This window comes from Spea bombifrons, chromosome 1 (genome assembly GCF_027358695.1).
Source record: "Spea bombifrons isolate aSpeBom1 chromosome 1, aSpeBom1.2.pri, whole genome shotgun sequence".
Lineage (NCBI taxonomy): Eukaryota > Metazoa > Chordata > Amphibia > Anura > Pelobatidae > Spea > Spea bombifrons.
The window spans coordinates 111,975,234-112,001,065 of record NC_071087.1 but is presented as its reverse complement, the minus strand read 5'-3'; the positions used below and the strand labels follow the sequence as shown (position 1 = coordinate 112,001,065).

Here is a 25,832-nt window from a genome sequence, read left to right as displayed (position 1 = left end):
ATAGTTTCTGTGTACACTGAATGTGGTTTTTGCACAAGCACATGCTCACCTTTGTATATGTGTATACACAAGCTTGTTTGTGGGCTGGAGTTAGTGCACATGTATTTAACATAAGAATATATGCTAACAGATGACACGTATGTCTAAGATTTTGCTGCTGATTAAACTGTATGGAGAATTCCAATGCCATTTTGTGTCTTGTGTATGGAATGGCAACAGTGGTGACAGCAGAAAGCATGACTGTGGGGCAGTAACATAGACCTGGGGAAACCTTTTCATATATGTGCCACTGCTGGGCTGAGTGAGATAACCATTGTAAATACGCATTATGCAAGGCTAGCCCAACCATTCTCACTGGACTGATTTACCAGAGTTGGTCTTTCAGAATGCATAGTTATAGAATAAACCCCTCAAACCCCTCTGTCCGGCATTTACCAGAAGGCCCACTATGTACAGCTGGGTCACAGAACCGACCTAAGAGATGTCTTTTTTTTAAATATGCATGATAGCAATGGGACTGCCGGAGCTCTTCTTGCTTGGAAACTCTTTGCCTTCTTTGTATTACTCGGTTAATGGGGTCATTTAATTATGTGTGTGACGGAATGGAGAAGCCCTTTTGTTTCGTGTGGATGTATGCATGTAACATTTAGCCGTATGGCTGAATGGGGGCATTTTCAGGAACCTTCCAGCCTTACATGATGCTGCATCGCTCCCGGTGTAGCGCCCCCTGCAGGCAGATACTGCTCGTGGCACTCCTGCCTCTGGCTGACATGCTGATTAGCAGCTCCTTGAAGAGAAGGAGAATGTGCCAGTTGTTGCGAGCTGAGCACTCTAGATAGCCACATTTCCAATTCTTCTTTACCAGCACGGACAGAACATGTCGTGGGGCAAAACGCTGCTTCTGCTGATCTCTTTTGTTGCCAACGACCACTATCAACGGAGGCACACTGGAACTGGGGAGACAGAAGAGGAGCAGTCACAAAATTTACTGGTGGTGAAGTGTATTTTATCACCAGCAAAACAAGTTACGAGCTTGTTTCAGCAACGACGAGCATGACTGTGAAGTTTATTCCCTGCCGGCGGTCATTAACTGCCGATGAACGATCAAGCTGTCATCGTATATACTCTGTCCTGTTTCCTGTTTGCTCTCAAGCAACGGAGATGGATATTTACAAATACTGTACCAGAGAGACTACAAACAAGCAATTTTAAAGGGCTGTCCCTAACGATATAGGAAGTAATTCATGGCAAATGATACGGCACAGGCTAGCCTTTTAATTTCACTGAATGCTAATTGGCGCAGGCATTCTTTTCTTACTGGGGTTAGATAACATATAGAAATGGAGATTTACATTTAAGAGTTAACTGGGGACAGAATGTAGAGACGACACGTTGGCAATTGTAATTCTAGACGGAAAGAGAATGGTGAAAAGAGAACCATCTGTAAATAATGAGACAGTGTGCCCTATCTGTATAGAAAATAACAAAAGCACAAACATGGACCAAATGTTAGAACCTGCGAGAGTAAAAATATAGCAAGCCCTGATAAGGGGACGCGCCATCCATCATATGAACTTTAATGCATATGATAGCCGAGAGGTCCCTTTACACTTTTATTTGGTCCCCCTTGCAAATGAATTTAGGCTTAGCCAAGTTGCTAATTTTCAGGATGCCAGCAAAGTCAAAACACTTTTAAATTTCCTTCATGTTATTTTTTATTAGAATTTGTACGCCTCAACACTGCTGGTTAACAGAATGTTGCATGTTAAGGAGCACTTACTATGCCTCGGCTATCTGGAACACTTGAAGCCTCAAACTACAGTTTCAGAGGCTGTTGGCTCAATGCTAGAAAATGGCAGGATGGCTTTTCTCTCACTTTAAATCAAAGTAGACAAATTACATGGGACTGGTATCCAAGTCTTAAAATAACTTACATTTGTTTGTTACAGCACAGTTAGCCAACATTTTCTAACCAGTCATTACTAACAGTCAATCTTCAAAATGACTGGGTAATTCCAGTTGTTGTGCCGCTTCATAATAGCCGGCTTTCTTGGGCTCTCAGAGAAGAAAGATTAGTCACAAGTGAAGCACTGACCTCCCTCGCAGAGAACAATAGTCTTCTTGATGGCATACCTGGGAAGTAACAAGGAATGGTTCCCAAAACTAACTGGACAGTTCAGGATTTTAATATCTCCTTACGTCGGCACAGGTGGCTCAGTCAGACACTCTAGTGTCTTTCTAGTGGATCCACCTTTGTTACATATGCCAAGATCTTTAGGAAGAAGACTAAAAAGCAACGAGACTGATGTATGGTCAAGAAAGTGCCTGAAATGTAATTTCGAGAAATGTTCATCTAGGGTACGGAAATCCAACAAGTCACTTTGAATACCACATCATGTGCAACGTGTTTTAAAATGAGCGTGCGATTATAGGATATTGTGGATACGGTTGAGCTCAACTTCATACACTTTAATAATTATTGTATTTTATGCATTTTTCACTAGTTAGTGGGTAAAAAAAATCCTGCTAACCTCTCAATGATCTGCTGCTTTAGTTGTTTGACATGATGGAAGCTCTCAGGGCTGCAGATATCAAAGACCAAAATGAAGACCTTAGTGTTTCTGAGGCCTCGGTATCGCGGGTCTAACCAGTCCTGGAAGAGTAGAAAAGGATGGATCCAAGTCAACATACAACACAAGGCTTTGTTTACTGTGACCTAAAATATAGGTATTAATAGACTCTGCATTAAACAAATGTATCTGAACATTTAAGTCAACTAGCCACATTTTACCAAAAGCTACATATTATTTGGTTTATCTAATAAAACAACGGTATAAACTTTACTTATTAAAATAACTATAAAATAAATATATCCTAGTGAACCTAAACACCAGGTTGAAAAGCGCAGGGGTACATGTATCCTCCAAGCCAGTGCTTGTTCACATCAGGGTCGCCATACTGGACATTTTATCCAGGGCCTGTCTAAATACCAATGATGTAACAGGGTTATTCGCCAAAATTTCAGTATCTTGCAGCCTGGTAAATCATTTTTCACATTGAATAAAACGTATGACTGCCCTTTGAAGCATTTCCCCTTTGGTTTAAACTGGTTCAGCCATAAGAGAAGGGAATGGGAAGATGGGTGGTGAGTTGAATACAGGATCTACTTACCCCTGAAGTTTTACTCTGCATGCCTCTTCCACCCATGCTACATAAACTAATCTTTACACAAAATCACATTGACCTAAATAATAAGTCTAAGTAATTGTTATTGATAAACATCGATACCAATCATGCTAATACTAGCGATGTAGACAACCAATCACATTAAGGAAATTGTGTTGAGTTTGATAGCTACTGTTAATTTGCATTATTACAGATTCATCTATTACTATCCTGTTTTGATAGATCCAACTCAGATGTAACATCTGGAAGTATAACTGTAAGAATTAGGACTGATCTGAACATTTTGACACCATATGTCCTGTTCATCAGCAGGTGCTGGGTGGCCATGCAATGTAAAAATATACTTAGGCTCAAAGAATACTACTCAATGTTTACCCGATGTTGGTGGAGGTAAGTCTAGTGGGATCCCACAGCATAACTATGTCATTGGTCCCTGGATGTTGCAGTCCAGCCCTGATTGTGGGGTGCCTGGAGTGAAAATCTAGTGTTGATTGCTATGATTACATCTCTACCACCCCTACCCAAACACTAATTATTCTTATTATTTCTAGGGTGGTGCCATTAGTCCGCTTCCACAGTTGATTTGTGATATAGACAGGCTATGCTTTTTCTCCAAGATAAAGGCAGGTATCAATAAAATACATATAATAATCCCCACAAGCAGTATTCATCGCGATTTTTGATTCTTTCATCACCTGCATTTGCTGATACCACCCATCATTTCGTCTTGTTTTTTTCCCACTAAGCTTCTACAGTTTGATTCTGAAAATGGTAATTTCTTATATATATATATATATATATATATATATATATAGACTATTTATATAATATTTATAGAACTCCTTCCATTGCCGTACTGCCCATATAAACACAACATTGTGGCAATGGTTTTGAACACAAGTTTTATACCAGAAAAGCATACATTCAAATAAATAAACAAAAGTATATACCCAGTAAAACCAAATGGCTACCCCAAAAATGTTAGTGAACCCAGTTTTGTATTCCATGAAAAGCTTACCACCTTTCTTACCTTTTTTCAGTATTCTTCTTATACTGTTCGTGTCAATAATGCCAAATCCCACCCATTGTTGATAATAAATAAAAAATCAGCGCCTCGGCGCCCCTATGTCTCACCTGTCCTGCAGGTCCCGGGTATCTGGGCATGTTGGGAAGATCCAGAATGTGAAGCTCATACATCCTGCCGCTTAGGACAGCCGTGGCCCGGTGCAGCTCCCTTTGCTCCGTCGGTGTGTATCCCTCCTGGAATTCATGTGCCACAAACTGTCGGATGATGGAGGTTTTGCCAACTCCTGGTGCCCCCAGTACTGCCACCTGCACTGTCTGCACCATGATTACCAGAGGTCATCCAACACTGGCCTCCCAGTTACATGATTAGCAGGAACACTGATCCATTGTCTTTGAACCGCTCTTACCCCCACCAGATCAGGATCTCAAGAGGCAACCCACACTATGGCATCTAGAAGGGTAAAACACTGCCTTCAACACAAAATCATTGACAAAAATAGCAAACACAGAGCATGTATTTTACAAGCACTAACAAGTTGCAGTGCGGAGGCTTCAAGGGACTGGACAATGAGGTGTCTGCAGGGATTGTGAGCTCGCATGATAGCATTCCACAAAATCTTAAACTACTCATTTTAATGCTATTCACTATAGAACATCAGCACCGAAAAACTGACATAGGGAAAAAAAACACCACTATCAACTTTGTACCCCTTAAATGCCACCAGAATATGAATTAAACAATTTAACCCTGTCGGTGCCTTCTGGCACTGAAAGGGATACAAAAAAAGAGTGTAAGAACAGGAAGGTTAAGAGATCAGTGTTTTTCTATGTCAATGAAATACTCATTTTTAAACCCATGAAATAAAAAAAATCAGACAAAACAAAAGATGACACAATTTTTGACAAATTGACACTTAATGAAACCTCGTTCTACAGACGCCAGTTAAGAAAGGTCATTATCCAAGGTCATGTGATTTAATAATAACAAGGTCACTGGATGTTTATGAATGACATCACATCACTGTAGTGGACGCCACACAGGGACTGTGTATGGTGGTGGCACGGAACAGGGTGACACATGACCTTCTGTGTCAACATATAGAGAATCTCATGCCTGCACTACACGTTGCTTTGTTTCCGACATAAGCAGATCTGGTTTCAATAAGAGTCTTTCATTCACCTTCACCCTCAGCGCCTGCTATGGGATTTGATCTGAATACCCAATTTACAGAGAAATGTTATAGGCATGCTGTATTTACCACTTCTGCCTCCTTGTCCCCAAGCCCTCAGCACCACGGACAGCAGCAGCAGCACCCCCAGCCTCCAGCCATCTATCTCCAGCTTGTCCTCTCCATCATCTCTCCTCACACACTCCTGTTACATTAGTGCTGAGCACAGCAGGATTCCGGGCCTCACAGCTGCAGAATACAAATGAGCATCAGCCCCCATCATCCATCCCTCAATTCACTGCTCGCTGCCTCTCATGTGACTCCAAGCAGCGCTCTGTCCCAGTGGCACTTATAGGTCAGCATCCAAATCCCAGGGATTTACACGCGGGAAATGTGATCATAGCTGCGTACAGTTCTACAGAAACTTTAAACGATTTCGCTCTCTGAGTGATTTATTTTAAGCCTTTATTTTTTTAGTCATGAACCATTGTGTCTGACAATAACATGCTGAGATTAGAGTTAGCATATCCTGGTGACCAGAAAAGAGGACACCACACAGTGCCTTACAAAAGAATTCACCCCTTTGGTATTTTTATTCTCATTACAATCTGGAAATAAAATGGATTTGTATTTGGATTTGATGTCATGGACATACACAAAATAGTCCAAATTGGTGAAGTGAAATTAAGAATATAAATAAAAAAATGTGGTGCATGGATATGTATTCACCCCCTTTGGTATGAAGATTCTAAATAAGATCTGGTGCAACCAATTACCTTCAGAAGTCACATAATTAGTTAAATAAAGTCCACCTGTGTGCAATCTAAGTGTCACATCATCTGTCACATGAGCTCAGTATATATACACCTGTTCTGAAATGCCCCAGAGTCTGCAACACCACTGAGCAAGGTTCATCACTAAGCAAACAGCACCATGAAGACCAAGGAGCTCTCCAAACAGGTCAAAGTTTTGGAGAAGTATAGATCAGGGTTGGGATATAAAAAAAATATCCAAAAACTTTGAACATCCCATGGAGCACCATTAAATATATTATAAGGAAATGCAAAGAATATCGCACGAAAACAAACCTGCCAAGAGAGAGCAGCCCGCCAAAACTCGTACCCCAAGAGACTTGCAGCTGTAATTGCTGCAAAAGGTGGCTTTAGAGGGGGGTGAATAGTTATGCACACTCAAGTTTTGAAAAACAGTGACTTGAAGGGCCAGGCCCAGTGACCTTCTCCTGCCCTTAAAACCATTTTGCTGATTCCACACAGAGACACTTACAGAAGTTCAGAGATCCGGGTCCTTCTTCATGCATATTGTAGCGGGTGAACTGAAATATTCAACTTGCTTACAGATACCAAAGATGCTTTTACGGGGCAGCTGTGGTAGCATCGAAATATTCACCTTCTGTTCACCCTCAATAAACAGTAACCAGCACATGGTGAATGGGTTGACTTGATATACACAGTTCTTGCATGAGCATTGGATATAAATAGGATTGTATAGCATTTTCACTGCAGTAAATAGCTGAAATTGTTTACTACCTAGTCACTCATCTTGCATTGCTGAAAGGAATGGTTTATTCCATATTTAATATTTCACCTCAAAACCAAATAGCTCATTTGGGCAACAGAGAATGTGCCGCAACAGGAAAGCGTATGATGTGCCAAGTGAGCTTTGTGTGTGCCGTAAGCAAGCCAACATCAGCAGTGTGCAAACTTGCCATATACCTAAGGGATAAAGGGCTTCTGTTGGTACATGTCTAAAGAAACGGAGTAGTTGCTTTGAGGCAAGGCGGCTCCTCACATCTCAATAGACATTCATCTTGTACATAGTCTGCTACCACTGAACCCAAAGGGTATTATAGCAAATGTATCTGGGTTCTAAACATACAAGCTCCATTACGTTATACTCAAAACAATACTAATGTTACCAATTTTAATGGGACAATAAATACAGGATTTGCTCTATTGTTGTTTATGATCACCAGGGGAAGGTATATGGAGCTAATGTACACATGCAGAAGCTTGGTTGTCCAAACCCATGACGACAGTAATGTGGTGTGTGTGTGTGCTATGGTAGGGATTCCACAGAATTTATAAAAAAGCACATAGAGGGATCCAACACCCAATATATCCCCGAATAGCTGACTGACCTCATTAGGGCCCTCTCAATTCCCTGTTCAGTCAAGCTAACATTATGATGTCTTGTTTCCATAACAACTGCTGCCACTCATATTCTACAGCACAAGAGGATGAGCTGTAGGGGACATTTAAGTGTTTCCAGATGTTCCTGTGAATTTCAGCCTGATCTTCAGGGATTTCACTTTCAGTGAAACAACTACTTTTTGAACGTTATGTTGTCCAGACCAAGATCCAGTTTTTCAACTTGAAATATACATTGTCCGATGCTATAAAGTTCTGAAGCGTGCACTGATTTTTTTTACGTTTTGCTTTCAAAAATGCATGCCTAATTCTGTCCTTAAAAAAAATAAAATGGTGATCAGGAAGATAATATAATTAGGAAAAAAAGCCCTAGGGTTGTATGGATCAAACTGAAGATTAGTTGAAAGCCTATGCCACTCTAATCATTTTCTATTATATATAGATTAGGTGAAGCCTTTTATTGGGCTAACATATAAAGACTGCATAATATAAATATGGGTGTAACAGCAAGTCGGGGGAGATTAATGTGGCGTAATGCAAAGCATGAAACTGAACACACTAGTTCATCCAAACTTCGTTTATAAACTCTTGATAAAAAGGGGATGACACACAAAGGGAGATATAGCTGTCTATCAGACTGACTAATAAGTCTTATTGTATAGCAGACAAGCCCATACAAAATCAAAAAAAATATTAATTAATTGAAATCATTTCCATGACACGTAAGAACTAGTGCATGGGCTCAGAAACCCAATCACAAAGTTCCAAGTGAATTGTAGCCAGATTAAATAATTACAACCCAAGAGTATCACTATATATTAAGGTCCAACCTCAATTGGTTTAGTATACAATCCCCACAGGTGGTAATTACTGAAATTTCCATGATGGAATATTACGCAAATTTTGTTAAATCCCCTCATAGCATCAGAAAGCTTTAGGACGACAGTACAGCTACAAAACGTGAGCTTCAACTTTGAGACACCCCATAACAAAATTTCAGTTTCAGCACTTAAACTACAAAGTCACATTTATTCAATGTCATCAATGTACAGAACAGGAGACAATAATATTTCTTTATATATTCTATATTATTCATGGCTCAGAGAGATAATAGGATGAAAAGAAAGTTGTCCTGATTTCTAATTTTTCACAATGTGTACCCAAAATGACTTAATTTCACTCAGTGTACCTAGAAATGACTTTAACGTGATGCATATTTATTCATTTGCTGGAATTGGATATGCTGACCAACGGCAATTATTGTGTCGGGGGTTAAGATATTTAACCGGGTTAAGGAACTAAACGCGTTGGTTTCTCCTGTGGATGTGAAGAAATTTTTTATGTAACAATGTATACCATTACACTCACCTGCCATACTTTTCTTTTTTTACATTAAGCACCTTGTGAAAAACCCTTACTGTTTTTACCGACATCCAACAATAAGTTGAACAGCGTAAAGAACAAAAAATCTCATTGTAAAGGGGGTTGTGAAAACACTACTTAATGATATTACGAAATCATTTTAAAATGCTATAAAGCCCTATTTCCTTGCAAACGCCTTTTTTTGCCACTGTTGGATCACAATAAAATGTGTGTGTTTTAATATATTAAAAGGAGTGCTGCAATTTGCTTGTTCTACAAATCTACAGCCTTTCAATCAAACAGAACCCCTTACGTAACAATATCTTCATTTACAAAATTACGGTCAAACAAGCCAATATAAAAGAGGTTTTCTTGTTTTGGTTTTATATATTTACACGTTTTTAATCCAAGGTCCACATGTTTTGCAGTACACAGAACCTAACCCTTATGAGACAATTAAGCATCTAGCAGACAAATCCAGAGTAGTAAATCATGTAACCACTTTGCTATCAAGAGTGCCAGTAAAGGTGTTACATATGGTAGGTTTTGGAATATGAGCATAAAATCAACACTTTTCAATATTTGGTCCATGTTTGGTTTTCCTAATCAGAAAAGGAGCACAGACATGCACAAAACGGCCTTCTTCCTCCACGTCCAACCTCTGCATCAGAAGGATGGTGCCTCTGCCGAACCACAGGAGGTCGGGTGGAGCAAAGGAAGACTTACATCTTCAGTACCATCTCATAGGCTTGGAAGATGAACTGGGAGACTTCAGGTGCTCGGCATCGTAAAGAGAGCTGTTGGAAAGAAAAAGAACCACAAAAGAGATTTATGCTACATATGTATATTATGACACCATTATTTGGATAGGTTATCATAGTGTTTAGCTGCTCCATGCATCTAGCAACCAATGCACATTAGGCAGACTAAAGAAAAAGATTGCTCCTATAACTACTAGACTTGAGTATTCATTTTTGTTCCAAACATTACCGTTTTGTCCATTTGTCCGCATAAAGGAAGCAACATTAGACGAAGAAACGAAAATCTTTGTTCTTTCATTCCGTCTATGTCATTTTAACTACACTAAGAGCAGGAGAATCTCGCCATTTTCTCTGCACTAAGAGGAGGGACATTGAGTGAGCTGATCTTAGTTTGTCCAATCAGCTCACTCCTGTCACATCTCTGTGAGCCTATATAAGAGCAGAGCAGGCAGGGGATCCGTTCATTTCACGGACACTGCTGTGCTGCATCTGAGCATTTACAGAGAGAGAGTCTCTAAAGTTTTGATTTATATTAAGATCCTTAATTAAGTTAATTAAGATCGTTTAACCAGTCCACTACTATCATTAACTCTATAACTTTAAGCTAATTTCGTCCCTCTTTCTTCCATCGGTCTCAAATTTCTTATTCAACTTCTTCTATGCGTTTATTTCTTGTTTCCATGGCAACTGGACGAACAAATGAGATTTGCAGAAACGAAAATGGACAAATTTTGATGAATATGAATAGTCTAATAACTACTATATATATATATATATATATATATATATATATATATATATATATATATATATATATATATATATATATATTGGTTGGTGCTGATGTGGCATTGCATTAAAATAAATATATTCTTACAGTGCAGCTAGGACTTCCAGGTTGCATCCTCAGCTCTGCCAACACCCAGATGCCATTGGTGAGCTTTAGAGACTGGTACAGCATGTCCTGTCCTTCCACTGTGCGCCGGGCCACTGTGAAGATGTTACTGGCTTGAAGCTTGTTACTGACAGCATCTGCAGACAGAAAGAAAAACATGGTGATCACAAACACACTATCCCTTCTGGCCGTGTAAATCATTTAAGGTGTTGTTCTTTCTCCTTGACATCATCAAGCTTGTTAGTCACAAAGGATTGCCTCGTTACACCAAATTCGAGATGACGTTCAGCAATACAATAAATTTATTTATTTTAACGATTATGGGGATTTGGTGGAGTCCTGCTCCGCAATAAGGAGCCTTCATTATTTTTGCGGTCTGCCCTCTTTGCCTGCTGCCTTGTTTCATCAAGACCTTTACATTTTATTTCACTAATAATTCTAAAATAAATATCTACAGAAATAAAGAAAATGTTAAAATACTGAGGGTCACCAAATATAGTAGCTAGCTGCAAAAAAAAAAAAAAAAAAGACCCAAAAAATGATGTGTCACTGGCCAACACTGTATTTTGACCACTACTAAAATAAATATCAGAAGTTCAAAGAAATGGATGCTAATGTAGATAATAAAAGTTCATTTGGATCAATATATGTGCCAACTGATTACTTTGGAAAAAGAAAGTAAAAAAGTCTTGTAAGAATTTATTTTTGCTCTGTGTGCTTAAACTCGTTAAAAAAAATAATAAAAAAAAAAAAAGTTTGCCTTTTTTCTAAAGCAATACACAGGAAAACTGCTGACTTAAGCTTTTCTTCATCTGACTATATAGCTGTATTCAGCAGGTGATGTGATTAGTCTCTCACCTTTAATTTACTTTACAATTAGCTGAAAGACACACTCATCACTTGTTTCTGAATTAAATAAGCAATTAACAAAGGACCACAAAAGCTCACCAGCACTTGGGGGGCAGTCCCTAATCTGGAACTGTGCTTCATTTTCATTAGGAATATCCTTCCAGGTGGCCAAAAACATCTGTCGCTCTGAAAATAGAGACAATCATAAAAAGTTTGGATAAAAGGGTCACGAGTAAAACAAACCACTGCTGTTAAAATGACATACAACAAGCTTGAGAGTTAAGTAAGTCAGCCTCTGTAATGCAACTAATACACGAAGTCTTGAAACGCATCACTCCCTGTGCAGCCTTTCCAGCACGTCAAGCACCAACACAAGACCTGTACATCATGGCCTAGCTCTAACGAACACTTACCCATCTTTCCATCCTCAACAAACAGGATGTGCAGTGGATACACAACACTGAAGTAAAAAACATCAATATTGTTTTTCACAGCAACCTGTCAAGGGATGCAAAAAACACAGGTTTTACACATCAACCAAGCAGAACATATCACATGCATATCACTCATTGTGTAATTATTGTAAATAAGGGTCATATGAACCGATAACACTACAGTCATGAAAGATGGCATGAATCTATACCTGCAAGTTATTGAGAGGCTCCATTTTCATGACGGATCCAATAGTGTTTAGCGGGAGGGAGACTTCTGTGGACTGGTTGGGGGCCAATGGTGTGGGTATCTGGAGTGGAGCAGCAGGTGCAAGCCCAAAACTGTCAAAGTGAAGCGAACACAAGAAGGGTGTAAAACAAATATAGGCATGTTATTAGTCTCAAAAGCTTCTGGAAACATTCTTTTTCTGTACCTGTTTCGATTGAACTGGATGGCAAAGTCACTCATGACTTGAAGGGCCCGATTAGTGAAATGCAGGTCCATGAATGTAGCTCCAGATCTCCGAGCGAACGTGCCGCTTATTTCCAGGCCTTTCCCTTTCATGGCATGCAGCCATACCTTGCACACAACAAGAAAATGAACAAAAGCTATTAAAGCTTGCCTATGAAGAAGTTTAACGCAAAACGCGTTAGGTATGCAAGACCCTGTTTCCCCTGTGGGCGATATCACCCTGATGTGTGCTATGCGGTGCATTACAAACCTGCAATAAATACATTCTTTTGCACATTGGATCTCTATTTGCTGGCTCCTGTGGAAGTCTCTTCCTTTTTGTGCTGCAAAGCTATTAAAGCTTGCCTGATTTTTAAAACGGGTGGGAGTTACTATTATAATATATTAGACTACTGCTTCTATAACTGGACCGGAACATGAGAACAGCGAGAAACAAAACACTTTCAAGATAAAGTGCAGAAGCACGTATGCCAATTTATGTAGCTGTGCGAACAACAATTTCTTCCTAACAGGCTTCTTTGTCTTGGAACAGGGAGGGGGAGTGTTTCAGACATAAAGAAGCAGAAGGACTCACAGTTTTTGGAGCCACATAAGATCCAGTGACTATACCAGTTCCACTGCCCAAATCAAAGAGATCGCCAAGGCCTCCAGCGAGTGAGGAGCCAAGGGTATTGGGAGCCACCGGAGGAGCCGCGAAACCAGATGGATTCTAGACAAAGAAGAATCAGGCACAATGACATTAGCGTTGCTTAAGGTCTTAATGATGTTCAAGATAACGTAGTCCCAAAGAATGGCCTATATTGGTGAAAAATTACTGTATGCAGAAATCTGGTGCAGAGTATGATGTTCTTGGCATTAGTTAACCTTTTTAATTTATTTTTTTCTTAAAAAAAAACCAAAAACAAAATTCTATGCCCTTAACCATATAGTGTGCTTTTGAACCTGCTTTCTATATGTTTTCTGTAACATCTGGTGTACCATATCCAAATAGGAGCATCTTGGATATATCTTGGATAAATAGATGTAATATTTAATAAATAGATTCCATTAGTTAAACGGAGCACAAAGTAGTTGAAATTTTTTTGTACCTGTGTGATTAACCAATTAATGTCAGTGCTAAACAATTTCACATTGGATTTATTAAAAATGTCTCAAAATACCAATGCACAACTTGGGTCTAAATGACACATTAATATCGCACACGAGTACTAACTACACTTGATACACTAAATGTACTATATTCATAGAACTCTAATCGCAGCTTTGGTTTTCTGGTTAAACCTAAAAAGCACATCTGCGGTAAACTAGAACAGAGTCTTAGTCCTCCAAGTAACATAGTTGTTTTAAGAAGGGGGGAAAGCCACGTCACACTAAAACCTAGACAGAGGATGATAGCAAAGCTACGGCAATGTAATAATACACACAACCTATCCAAGGGTACGAAACTCTGCATGGTGCAGTTAATGATGATAAATCTATCACCACGTTATCCTCCTTCCACAGAGCAATTCTAAGCAGTCATTTATATTTGACAAAGGTTACAAAAGGTACATGTATCGAATACACAACAGAGTCCAACAAAGGAACAATGACTGAACTATTGTTACAGTATCACTTTCAAGTTTGATGGAGAAGGATAAAACACGGTACATCACTGTCTCAGTGACAAGGAAAGCCGAGACAACATTCAGCTAGAAGTACTGGACACAAAACTATGAGGAAACATTTTATCTTAGTAAGACAATACAGGGGTGCCTCAGCTACAGGAGAATATTAGTGTCCCATATAAGCTGGGGTCCCGGAATCACACGTACATCATCGTGAAATCATTCTGCACATAAAAAAGGTTTTTACAAAACTAAGATTTGGTGTCACAGGCCTAACTACTGATCCCGTGCTGGATGATAAGCCACATTAGAGTCCCAGTCTCCCTCCTCATCCACGTAGGAGCAGAAGTCCAGGCAGGATGCTCGGATATATCCCAGGACCTGAAGCAGAAGCTTTGGAACCCCCATGGCTGGACTGGCCTTGTTCTGGAGAGGGGAGGAAGCCAGAAGGCCAGCACCCAACACCCCCAACAAAATAAGGAACTGCACTGAGACTTAGACTCACCGTGGCTTTTGCAGCCAGAGAAAAATAAGTGAAAAACTAAAAATGTGACCTAATGGGAAATAAATGGCCATACATGACCCAAGCCCTCAGACTGGGATTGTAAAAAAGTATTCCCAGTAGAAACATTTGTGCATAAACACTATAAATAGTTAAAATGTACCCATCCAAAAAAAAAGGTGGAGGAAAGTGGAGAACCCCTCAGACCAGAGGATGCGTTTCTCTCCACTCCTCCAAGGATAGCAAAACTACTGCGTGGAGACATTGGTAATCAAAAATAATGTTCACATAAGAGCTAAGGAGTCACATAAAAAAAAAAACCGTATGGGAGAATACTGTTCAGATAAGCCATGCGCTATCTTCAAAAGCAATAAAGACAGCCAACAGCCATAAAGCGAGCCATTTGATGCATGCCATCTTGTGTAAATGTCCCGGTTTCCGTGTATGAAGGTGTAATAAGGGGCTGTAAAGTTACATCGCAGGTTTGCTCACCATACAATCTGTTATTGGACTACAGGGATGTTTTTATTTGGCACACAGATCAAACTGCGCGCAGCAGATTAAGTCAGTCTATTTTTGGTAAAGCTGTGTATGATAAAAGCTCAGACTTATCCCAGGAGACACAGCTGCTGGTGTATACCACTCTCCACACCGCATGTCTTATACACGCAGTCATTAGATTTACATGATTGCGTCTGACATTTGGTGTATTGCAGTTATGTGTATTTTTTGTAAACAAGGTAGGAAGGAGGGTACAATGTATAACACTGACACCTGTCATTTTGTTACATCCGTCAGTCGTAGGTTATTATTATTTATTGTATTATATAGCGCCATCAAATTCCGTAGCGCACATATCTTTACAGTAAATGGGAATTGATGTGCAGACAAGCAGAAAGGCAGATAAAGGTTACAAAAGCAAGAAAGATCTGCTCTTTTGTGCTTATGCAAGTGAAAGCTCGGATTCCCCCGGTGTACATACTTAGAAGAATAAATCAGACAGAGAAAAGCTTTGTAGATTAAGGACTAATATCTCTAAAAATTAAAGCTTGGAAAAAAATTGTAGGTAACAAATACTTACAGCCAAACTCACACTGGTGTCTCCTCCCAGCTGAAGAGATAAGAGAGAGAGAGAGATGGCAAGTGTCATAAAAATGAAATTTAAATGCTACAAGATTTAACGTCACGTGCACCTGGTAGTCTTTTGAGGAGTTCTCACTAGTGAGTTTGTGATGGAAATAACAAATGTTTCTGAGAGGAGGTGGACCTGTTAGATGAAGCCCCCAGATGATGTGTCTGGGAACTACAAGTAAAAAAAACCCATGGAACCATGCAATGCATAAAACAATCCCCTAGCATACCCCTTCTGTATCTTCCACAATCTTTGGAGCAAGCGGGAGGGGAAGCAGAGCGAAGGCAGCCAGAGAAGAAGCAAAGAGAGACACACAAAAGCCGCAGTAAGAGACAGCAACAGGACAACAATGAGAGAGGGAAAAAGTTGAAAAACAGACAGGGTTTTCCTCTCAAAATTATTCACCCTGAGTAAACACTCCTCTCCCACTAATATAATGGTTTTCCAGCAGTCTACCCTATTAATTTGGGTCCTACTCTACTACATACCAGGCTGTCCAGGCCTCCACCCAGGAGGTCCACACCACCAAGAGGTACAGAGTTGGTGGTTAGAGGGGGTCCACTGATGGGTGGGGCCAGATCCAGGTTGAGGAGATCACCCAGCAGATCGCCTTGTGATGGGATGACTGAAGGGTGAGTTTCGGACTGTGGAGCTCCTGCAGGTGCAGCTTCCGGGCTCTCCGCACTCTCACTCCTGTTGGAAGGAGGAAATTTAGTCAAATGAGAGCCAGCTTTGCAAATACTTAACAGTCAAGTTAAAGATTTGAATGCATAACGAGTGAAGATGTTATTACATGCCCATCAAGTTCTACCACTCCAGCAGGGTCAGCATTAGTGATTGTGGCCCCAAATATTCACTTGCTGAATATTGGGTTAACATTGATATCTACACAAAAAAACTGGCCTGTCTTCAAACACTCAAAGGTATCACGTCCCCCCTCCATCTCTGCCCTCCAAAGTATTTGAATCCAGGACACATATACTATAGAACAAATGTCTATTGCATTCTTGATTAAGTAATACAAAAAAACCCAAGTACACCAAAATGTTAAAAGAAGTTGGTGGCGTACAATGTCCCTAAGAACTACAAGCAACTTCATGTAATACTCACGAGCCTGCACGTGGCGGCAATCTCTTGGGTACAACTCCTCTACTGCCTTCCACAAAGGCAGTAGGAGGCTTGTGGTAGACGGAGGCTAGAGTCCCAATGTAACAGATTAGCTCCTCCAGAAGAGTGGGTTCAATGAGGTCAGTCTCCTCGGAGATCAGAGGTTTCTCTGCCAGTACTACTTCCTTGGCAGCAACTGGGTCTGTAGAGAGCAGTCGCCAATATATGTAGCCACGATCCCGAAGATCTGGATTATCTGAATCCTAAAGTAAAAAGACTTATAAGTTAACCACATATTCTCAAGGATCGCAATACTAAATGGTTTGGCTATTAAAATAAAAATAAACACCTGCAAATATACACGGAAACAAAGCACAACCATTCCCCCCCCCCCACTCGCCAGTACAAATATATTTATTCCTATAGTTTATATATATATATATATATATATCCAATGTAATTAACAAAATGTTTAAACTACAAAAATCAAGTATTTCCAGACACACCTGAGTTGCCAAGCTTAGCACTTGCTGAACCAGCTCCTGGGTCTCGGTTGGTTTCTTTAAGAAGAGCTTCACAATGGCTGTTAGAAGTTGTAGCTGCACCTGCACCGGAAAGTATAAATCCACTAAACTCATTGTAATATAAAATAGGGATCTTTTTAGACATACAAATCCATACTTCCTGAGCACAGGACAAAGATTAAATAGTTTGTATAATCCGATAATGCTTTAAGCTCTTGTGTACACATCATAATTATATTATTAAATCATATCAACTTCTCACCCTTCATCTGCACACACATTCTCTAGAACGGACACATCTATAATGATCATCAACATGAAAGATGAATACAGTCATCAGACTTAGAAGCACTATGGCAAGATGTCTCTTCAGATGCTTTAAGGTGGAGAAAAGGTGCAAATAGATCACATAATAATAAATAAGTTCCAAAGAAAACAGCAAGTGAAGAGAGTCCTCTTACTAAAGACTTGTTTTACCCTAGTGCACCTGGGCCACCATGATCTGTTGTCCCATATGAGTGCCTAATTCAGCAAGTCTCCCTTATTATGACTGCAATACAATCGTGTTAATTTCTCAGCAGGGTCATAATAGAGACAAGCAGAGTTGGAGTTCAGCTGTCTAAACTTTACTGCACATGGAACACTAGTGGCATTGTACACATCTTGCTGTATAACACAGCTAATGGCTAAAGAGAGCGACACACCGCATATATGAAATACAGTGCAGAGTGAGAACAATGAAAAAAGGAAAAGAAAAAAAAATGTGTACAGTCTCATCAATTACTGGAAGCTACTGCAACACAAACATAATAAATCTACTTACATTACAGGCAATATTTATCAAAATACAAGCAAGTATACAGTGTGCCAATGCTGCTCACACACACAACCCACCTGTGTGCTCTCGTCATGGAACCCCTCCAGGAAGCTCTCCAGCAGTTCATCAGCATTATCGATGCGCTCCGCATACTCCCCCACTATCCATATCATGGCAGCCCTTGCCTCTGGCTCGTCCAGTGAGTCAAGATTCTCGCACAATGTTGAGATAACACTCTCGTACCTTAATGAAAGGAAATAAAAACAATCCAATGAAAAGCAATGAGTGACACCGGAAAGTGCATGTCACTTCCCAGAGCAACAGTGTTTCGGAGCGGGTATCACACATAAAAATAGCCTACTTGTTAGGGTACTTTCTGAAAATGTCCTTTATCACAACAATGGCTTCTTGTACCACGTAATTCACTTTTGTCTGGATGAGATCCAGCAGGGTGCTGACACAACGCTCTGCAGATTGCTGGAGGGATATGGAGTACATGGGGGATGATCAGAAATAACATAAAAGGCGACAGGGAAACACACATACATACATATATTATATATATATATATTTATATATATATATATATTTATATGCCTTTTTTTACCTCTACTTTAATGGCACATCGTCCAATTGCTCTCACAGCTTTTCTAACAAAGTCCACATCCACCTCTGTGGCATATTCCTTCAGCTCTGCTAGAACCTGAGCGAAAGGGATGAATGAGTGATAACTGTGACTTCCTTATAACGAAAAACACTACGCATTGTTGATATAAATCACACCCAAACTTTATTTTATTAACCTGGAGCACTTGTATAAATGCTTTAAAATAGAGACATACTGACCTGTGCAATATTTGCAGGCGAGGCTAGGCGGATCATAATGTCTAGCTTCTCTAGTTTCACATAGATCGGGTCGTTATATTTCACAAAGAAAACCTTCATCTCGTGTTTCAGGATCTCTGGTCTGTGAGGAACACAAGCATTGGTTTAGGTACGGCAGGAGAAAGCACTTACTGCCCGAGTACTGCTAGATGGATTTCTTACCGTTTCTGCACAATCAAGTTGATGTTGCGCAGTGCAACGTATTGCAACTCGGGTTCTGCAGAGAGAAGGGTAACCAGAGGAGGGGCCAACTTTTTTAGGAGCGTCCCGTAATAGTCCAAGTCCTTGGAAAGGAGTTCCATGAACTTCATCAAAACCTTTACCGCAGACAGGACCACGGCTGAATTCGCATGAGAGAGCCGAGGTGTCACTCGTTCACAAATGCTGTTGAGAGAACAAGGTTGTCATTGGAATAAAGACTACAAGTTGCATCATCTAGATAACAACCATTACTTCTAAATACCATACAGCACTACTTTTCCTACTTTGCCTCTGTTACCCTTACCCTTATGGTACCAGAAACACGCTTGATCCAGGCATAGTTTTACTTGAAGAATACACAAACGATTCTTAAGTAAAATGAAGGTCACAATTTAGCCTATCATGCAATTACATTGCACGTCTGAAACAGTTTGCAACGGTATATTGGAATTCCTTTCATTGCAATAGACCATTTGTCTCCATCTCAAACTATGGACCCTCCAGGCTTCCATACTTAAAAGGAGAATTTACCTCTGAGCTTCACGATCATCCTTCGGTATGTAGTTCGCAAGGCAGTCCAAGATGAAGATCTGACCCCATTCAGTGCATTCGTTCAGGGCAGTGAGCAGTTTGTTAATGGATTGAGGATTCAAATCCAGCAGATTACTGCTTGGATGAGACTCTGCAATCTCTGACAGGGCAGCCACTGCATTAGCTACAACCTGGGCCGAAAGAGAGGGCAATAATATTAAAAGCCAATTGATAAGGCAGGCACATTAAAAAACATGCTAAAATTAATGTTAGATCATTTAAAGTGCAGCTATGTTTGGCAAAGCTTTCAGAGTTTCATGAGTTGGTTTTATAGATGACACTTTTTAACATGCAATCAGACTTTGTACAACGAAAGATTTCTTAAGTCAAAGATGGTACTGATTATTGGACCAACATAGAAAAACATGTTACAAAAGCTTTTAGGATCTCAAAGGTCCCAACCACATGCGTAACTTTAAATATTATTTTACATTAGTCCAGTAAAAGTTACCAAGTTTAACAGTCCATTTTGTAATACATATTTTAGAAACAATTTGTTTTAGAAGAAAGTAAAAGCGTGATTACCATTGGGTTAGAGTCAGAGATGAGATCCTTCAGGGTGTCAAGAAATCCCTGGTCTTCCACTAGCTGCGCATTGATGTCATGTAGTTTGGCCACACAAACGGCAGCGGTCTTACGCACGTATGGGTCTTCGTCTTTCAGGCACTTCCGCAGTGGCTCACATAAATACTCTGTGATTTTGTCCACTCGGATACAGCCCATGGTACGTACAGCTAGTGCACGGATGAGTGGGTTAGGGTCCTCACAGTCCTGAAGGAAAAATGACACAAAGAACAAATGACTCAACTGGGGGGCTTCTGAGATTATGGTGGAACAAGCCACTAGTTATTTCTGACTGCTGTGCATAATAATACTTACCTTAGGAAGAAGCTGCAGCTCCTGAGTCTGACATTTTTTGGCTCTCATGGACTACTTGAAGCTGCCAATCAATGGCAGGTAAGCACTCCCAATAAAATCAGTGGGGTCGCTTTATGTGCATGCGCATGAGGGGGGGGTCTCATTAGACCCTCCAGAATGTTTGACAAGCTGTCAACAGCTTCTATGTTACTCTTACCATGTTGTGAATATATAGATATATATGTGGGAACACAGTGGATAAAAAAAAGATTACAAAACAATGTGTGTAAAGTGTAGCGCAAATTTGTCTGCCTATCAAAACTTACCTTAACAAAGGTATTGACGGCCATAATGGCCATGTCAGGTTGGCTCTTGGCATAGTTCATCAGGTACAGATATACAAGCTTCTTCAACTCCAGATTATCTGTCTGCATGCAATTCACCACATCTGGGAACAAGGCACTGTTGCAGAAAGAGAGAATCAGATCCCACAATTACAAGTTCAGCCACAACTTGCCTGCATACTTGCACTCAACCAGGATACATGGAAAAATAAAGTTTTCCCCCCATCTTTCTTGCAATTATTCAGTGTCAACAGTCCTTAATTAACAGATAAACGATAAGATGCAATACCGATAACAGTGCCCATACAGTGAAACCCAATTGCCGCTGTGTACCTGACATCCTTCCCTACTGTCATGGAAGCAATGACCTTCTTAACAGCTTCTTTTTTCTTCTCCTTCTTCTCGCTGTTTAGCTCCGCTTTGAGCTCAAAGATCTCACCTAAAAAAAAAAATATACAAACAGGCACATCCGTCAAATTTTAGCATCACTAGAATAACTTATTCCCAATGATACTGGGAACACCCTTCCCCACCAGAACATCCCTTCTCTTCCTCACCTTTCTTGGTGGTGGTGAAATACTTAGAGTCCGTCATCTTTGCTGCGGGAATTCACACTGTGCTGCAATGAGGAGAGAGGGATACGCTGTGAAAGGATAATCTTCAGAATTGTCAGCTGAGGCTACAGGAAGGAAAGAAACGGCACAACTCCCCATTCAACAGGAAGAAAACAGGAGAGGGGGAAGGAGAGGGCACAAAGGGTAGATCATACCCAGTAACGGTACAAACCTACACATACCTTTGCAGATAAAAGGAATCCAAGAGATCCTCCAGGGATTTAGCAAATGAGGCTACTGCATAGCCTTGTGTATTCAAATAATACTTATTCTAATACTACGAATCAATGGATGTTTGTCACCTCTAGTTGTTGCAGGACTTAAACTCCTAGTATCCAGAGCCAGTCTGAAAAAGTCTACAAATGAGCCGGTTTGAATTAATTATAGTATGGCTGTTTAGCAATTGCACAACATCAGTACTGTGTAATTAGAGAGCCGGGTGAGAGGAGGTCTTCCCCGTCTGCAGTTATAAGGAACTGACAATTACCTTGCGAGAGGTTTTTATTTCCAAACCTTAGAGCATCTGCTTTTTACCTTGCCCAGCACACAGATTAGAAACCATTTTTTGTTAGCACCGACAATAGAAGTACAAAGCAAGAATAGAAAGAACCCCCCCATCATATTTATCTTGAATACCTCATATGAGGTTAGTTATGTGATCAAGCAGACTCTGATGCCGTTATATAAAACAATAAAGAATAATACCGGTAATAACTTAAAATGTATTTTATAAAGAAGCTGTGCAAAATTAATTATAAATTCGTTGAAATGGTCAAATTCCTTACAATTTGGCAACTGGACCATACATAGTGAGAGCACAAAGAGGGCAAAATACAAGCAGTGTCGCAATATTAGCTGACGGAACGAGTTTGGCTAGTTAGAGCTTCTAACAATAAACAGGGCACTGCCGTATAACGCTAGCACTACCCCCTAATGATATTATCTGTTTTAATTAACCCGATTCCAGGCATCTACACTATAATGAAGCCCTGCTTGCCACGTCCTAACAAGGCAGGTGGGCAATGGGGGTATATCTATATGGAAAATATATCATGTGAAAGGGACAGGAGCCATCGCTGTTACCTCTCTTAACAGTCCCTTGATCAGATCTATTACTGAAATGATGTCAGAAGGCGAGACCATCAATGATCCAAAAAGTAACAGAAGACAAGAAGTAACAGCTGAGTCACAGCTCCAGCAAAATAGTTTTATCTTAACACTGCATATTGGTTCTGTGCTGAAACGAGCAGGGAGGTGGGCGATACACTAATAAACTCTTTTGGGTATATAGCTCATGGCTATAATTGCTTTCTTTATAATTTATATATATGGGCGGATGGGGGGGGGCGACAGCTCTGTGTACAAAGTAACCATGTAAACCCAATTTTAGGGAACATGAGGAGAAATGATTTCTCATTAACTAGAACTCATGGGATTAAAACCAGGAAGGGATTTGACATTGAGCCTGCTTGTCTGACCTGGCCAAACGCCTTCAATTCCTTACAGCTTTATTAACAGTAAGGACAGGGGCTATACAACAAAATACGCCATACAAAAGTACCCACCCATGCCATACTTCAATGAAAAACCCCACTCTGACGGGGAAAAAAACCCAAATACAATCCCGGATTATTATTTTGGGATGAATGAACCTGTCCAACAGAAAGGTTAAGAGCCACAGGTGGGTTTTTGTAAACGCTTAAGGGGTCGCCACAGTGTTATGACTGGGATTAACCCTTACCTAGCAGCTATGCCAAGAAGAACTGCGATGGGAGGAGTTTGTCACTTTCCTACCATCAGCTGGTTATCTACTTCCGGCTCCTATGCTTCCTTCCCTCCGCTCGATCTTAAATCCCGAAACAAAAAATAACGACACGAGACCGCAGCTTTACCTGTACGGAACACGCGGTGTCCGGTCCTAGAGCTCGGTGTCCGCGGATGGCCTGGATCTTTATTGCACACAGCTTAGACACCCCCGTCCCGGTATATTGCACCGCAAAGATGGCTGTCACCTGCCACAGGAAATGACTGCGACGACAGGGAGCTTCCGGTTCTTACAGTACACGTCTCTAGCGTGAGGTTACCATGACAACAGTCTCTGCAATGTTAGATAACCTACACGAGATGTATGTACGACAATAATATTAAACCTTTCGCGTGTCGGGAAACGGCTAGCACCATTTAACTCAAGCTAGAGGCCCAGTAATATAGCGTACCGAAACATTTGACCAACAGTGGCAAGAACAATAATACTCAACCCACATAATCCATTTGCAGAAATGGGCTGCGTAAAAAGTCCGTAAAATCAACACAGAAAGGATACCTTAGATAGCCTAGTGGCTGTATGTGGAATTACAAGTAAAGCACTCAAACAAGGCTTAAGGCAGGGGAACGAAATCTTCAAATCAGAGAAGCCCATTGGGCAATAACCGATAATAACCCACCCTGCCTGCCCAACCCTGTCCCAATCTCTTTATTTTATTTTTTTACATTTTTATACATAGTTTTAGGTCTCTGATGTATGTGCAGTAAGTGATATACTTAATATATCATGATTGTATTTATCAACATCAATTCAACAATAAGAGCCCCAATACTTGAATGTAGCCCAGGGTTTAAACCTATCAATCTTTCTCAAAGGTTCTGTAGGAAAGTTATAAACTAGACTTGGGAGCTTTGTTGGGTTCCCTGGTCAGCCCACCACCTTTGCCAGGGTGCCATCAAATGGAGCTAAAACAAATGAATATGTAAAAACATCACAGTTCCTTATTTATTTCATTATTTTAGAAAGGTCTGCACTGGATAGCTTTTTCGGAAATTGGCCGAAAACCTGGTATAATCAAAAATGCACCAGGAATGGAGATACACGGGTGTTTCGCTTTCTGCTGTTCTTTAATCCATAAAAGATGTCGGCAAGGCCGGCTGACACCCTTGGCCTCACCATCATTTTTCCAAGTTCACTTAAGAAACTCACCTAAACCTATTTGCTAAAGTGTCTTATATTTGCTGTGTTAACAATCTAAATGGTTGGATAAACAGAATTTGAAAGAAAAGGAAATGTGAAAAAAAAATGACCTCCCAACATACCATTTCCACTGATAACGTACACAGCACAACGTTTCCTGCCCCGCTAGCTCTGGCATGGTTACAAAATAAGCCTTTCCTGCTTAAAATCCATTATTTGTTATTGCGGAGATTTTGGATTAATACCGGAAGTTACCTCCACCTGTGATAATATCTTAGTACCTGGACATGAGCTTCTTCGAGACAAAATATCCTGTAAATAAAATTTTGGAAAAGGGGTAAAAGTAGCGCTTCGTGTATAGGATGCAGTATTTTATATCTGACATTCACATGGGTTTATGCATTGAAGGGAGAGTTTGCAAGTTCCTCCAGCAGGAAAGGCTAAGCTGAACCTGTATAATGCATAACACAATGTTTAACAAGAAAGCTTGTTAATTTAACGATATAAAGCCAACCAAATTCTTCCTGTTGTGGAGGCTCGCTGAGGTTGTCTCTTTGTAATATATAGTGAAGGGAAGTGGATTTAGCTGAAATAATCAGATTAAAAGAAGAAGGAGCAAAAAAGTTGCGTAACCCCTTAAGGACCACTGCTTTACAGTACAGGACAGCAGTCATTTTTGTGTTCATCCGTAATGTTCTTCTTTCTCATTTTACCGTACCCACACAAATTATATATTGTTTTCTCAGAAGAAACAGGGATTTCTTTTTGAAACCATAATCATGTAAAGAGATTTCACACAGTCAATGGGGAAAAATACCCAAAATACGGTAAATTCATTGACTTGTCCTGATTTGCCCAAGGTTTTCAACTATTTTGTCCATTATAGGCCAAATATTACAAGATGCACATCACTTTTTTTTCCAATTTAGCATGGTGGGACAGATAGTGGTCACAGACATCAAACCTGCCCCTTAAAACCATATGTTAATGAAAAAGAAACACCCTGGGGTATTTTACTAGGGCCATTTTGACACTTTTTAGTTGGCCATATTATAATGAAACTCTTTCAATGTTGGCGGTAACTTATATTTTCTTTCCCGTTTTCACACATTCTTTTTAATTCTGCTTTTTATTTCTTGCCCAGAAAATGTCCAACTGCATAAAAAAGCTTGTTTTATGTTCACTAATATCCCCCAAGCTAGTTAATTGCACCCTAATTCACATTACCCTTTTTTCAAAAAAGGTCAACACACTGCACTTTTTTTTCAAATATTTACTTTTTTACACTGCTGTTTATCAGAGAGCAGTGCACAATGTATTGAGGTCCACTTTTGGGTCTTTTATGACCCCAGGAATCTCTTTTAGC

At 40.1% G+C, this 25,832-nt stretch overlaps 2 protein-coding genes across 3 annotated transcripts; both read right to left on the bottom strand.

Annotated features, from left to right (window-relative positions):
• Positions 1 to 495: 495 nt before the first annotated feature.
• On the bottom strand, positions 496 to 5,612 carry RASL10A (RAS like family 10 member A). Of its 2 annotated transcripts, none has more exons than XM_053457019.1 (4): positions 5,472 to 5,612; positions 4,321 to 4,663; positions 2,532 to 2,716; positions 496 to 953 (listed from the first exon to the last, which is right to left on the bottom strand). In XM_053457019.1, the coding sequence occupies exons 2-4, from the start codon at positions 4,534 to 4,536 to the stop codon at positions 692 to 694; spliced, it is 663 nt and encodes a 220-aa protein (XP_053312994.1). In that variant the 5' UTR covers positions 4,537 to 4,663; positions 5,472 to 5,612; the 3' UTR covers positions 496 to 691. The 2 variants fall into 2 exon arrangements, with proteins under 2 accessions (XP_053312994.1, XP_053313002.1); XM_053457027.1 differs by having other exon boundaries at positions 2,532 to 2,653; positions 5,472 to 5,609.
• A 2,380-nt stretch (positions 5,613 to 7,992) lies between these two features.
• On the bottom strand, positions 7,993 to 23,558 carry AP1B1 (adaptor related protein complex 1 subunit beta 1). Its single transcript, XM_053468641.1, has 22 exons — positions 23,394 to 23,558; positions 21,445 to 21,506; positions 21,221 to 21,326; positions 20,870 to 21,005; positions 20,211 to 20,456; positions 19,626 to 19,816; positions 19,056 to 19,277; positions 18,855 to 18,975; positions 18,616 to 18,711; positions 18,370 to 18,485; positions 18,086 to 18,251; positions 17,174 to 17,272; positions 16,671 to 16,930; positions 16,049 to 16,253; positions 15,510 to 15,539; positions 12,894 to 13,028; positions 12,282 to 12,427; positions 12,060 to 12,189; positions 11,830 to 11,914; positions 11,516 to 11,602; positions 10,550 to 10,704; positions 7,993 to 9,708 (listed from the first exon to the last, which is right to left on the bottom strand). Exons 2-22 carry the CDS (start codon positions 21,479 to 21,481, stop codon positions 9,634 to 9,636), a joined length of 2,844 nt encoding a protein of 947 aa, XP_053324616.1. The 5' UTR covers positions 21,482 to 21,506; positions 23,394 to 23,558; the 3' UTR covers positions 7,993 to 9,633.
• Between the last annotated feature and the right edge of the window lie 2,274 nt (positions 23,559 to 25,832).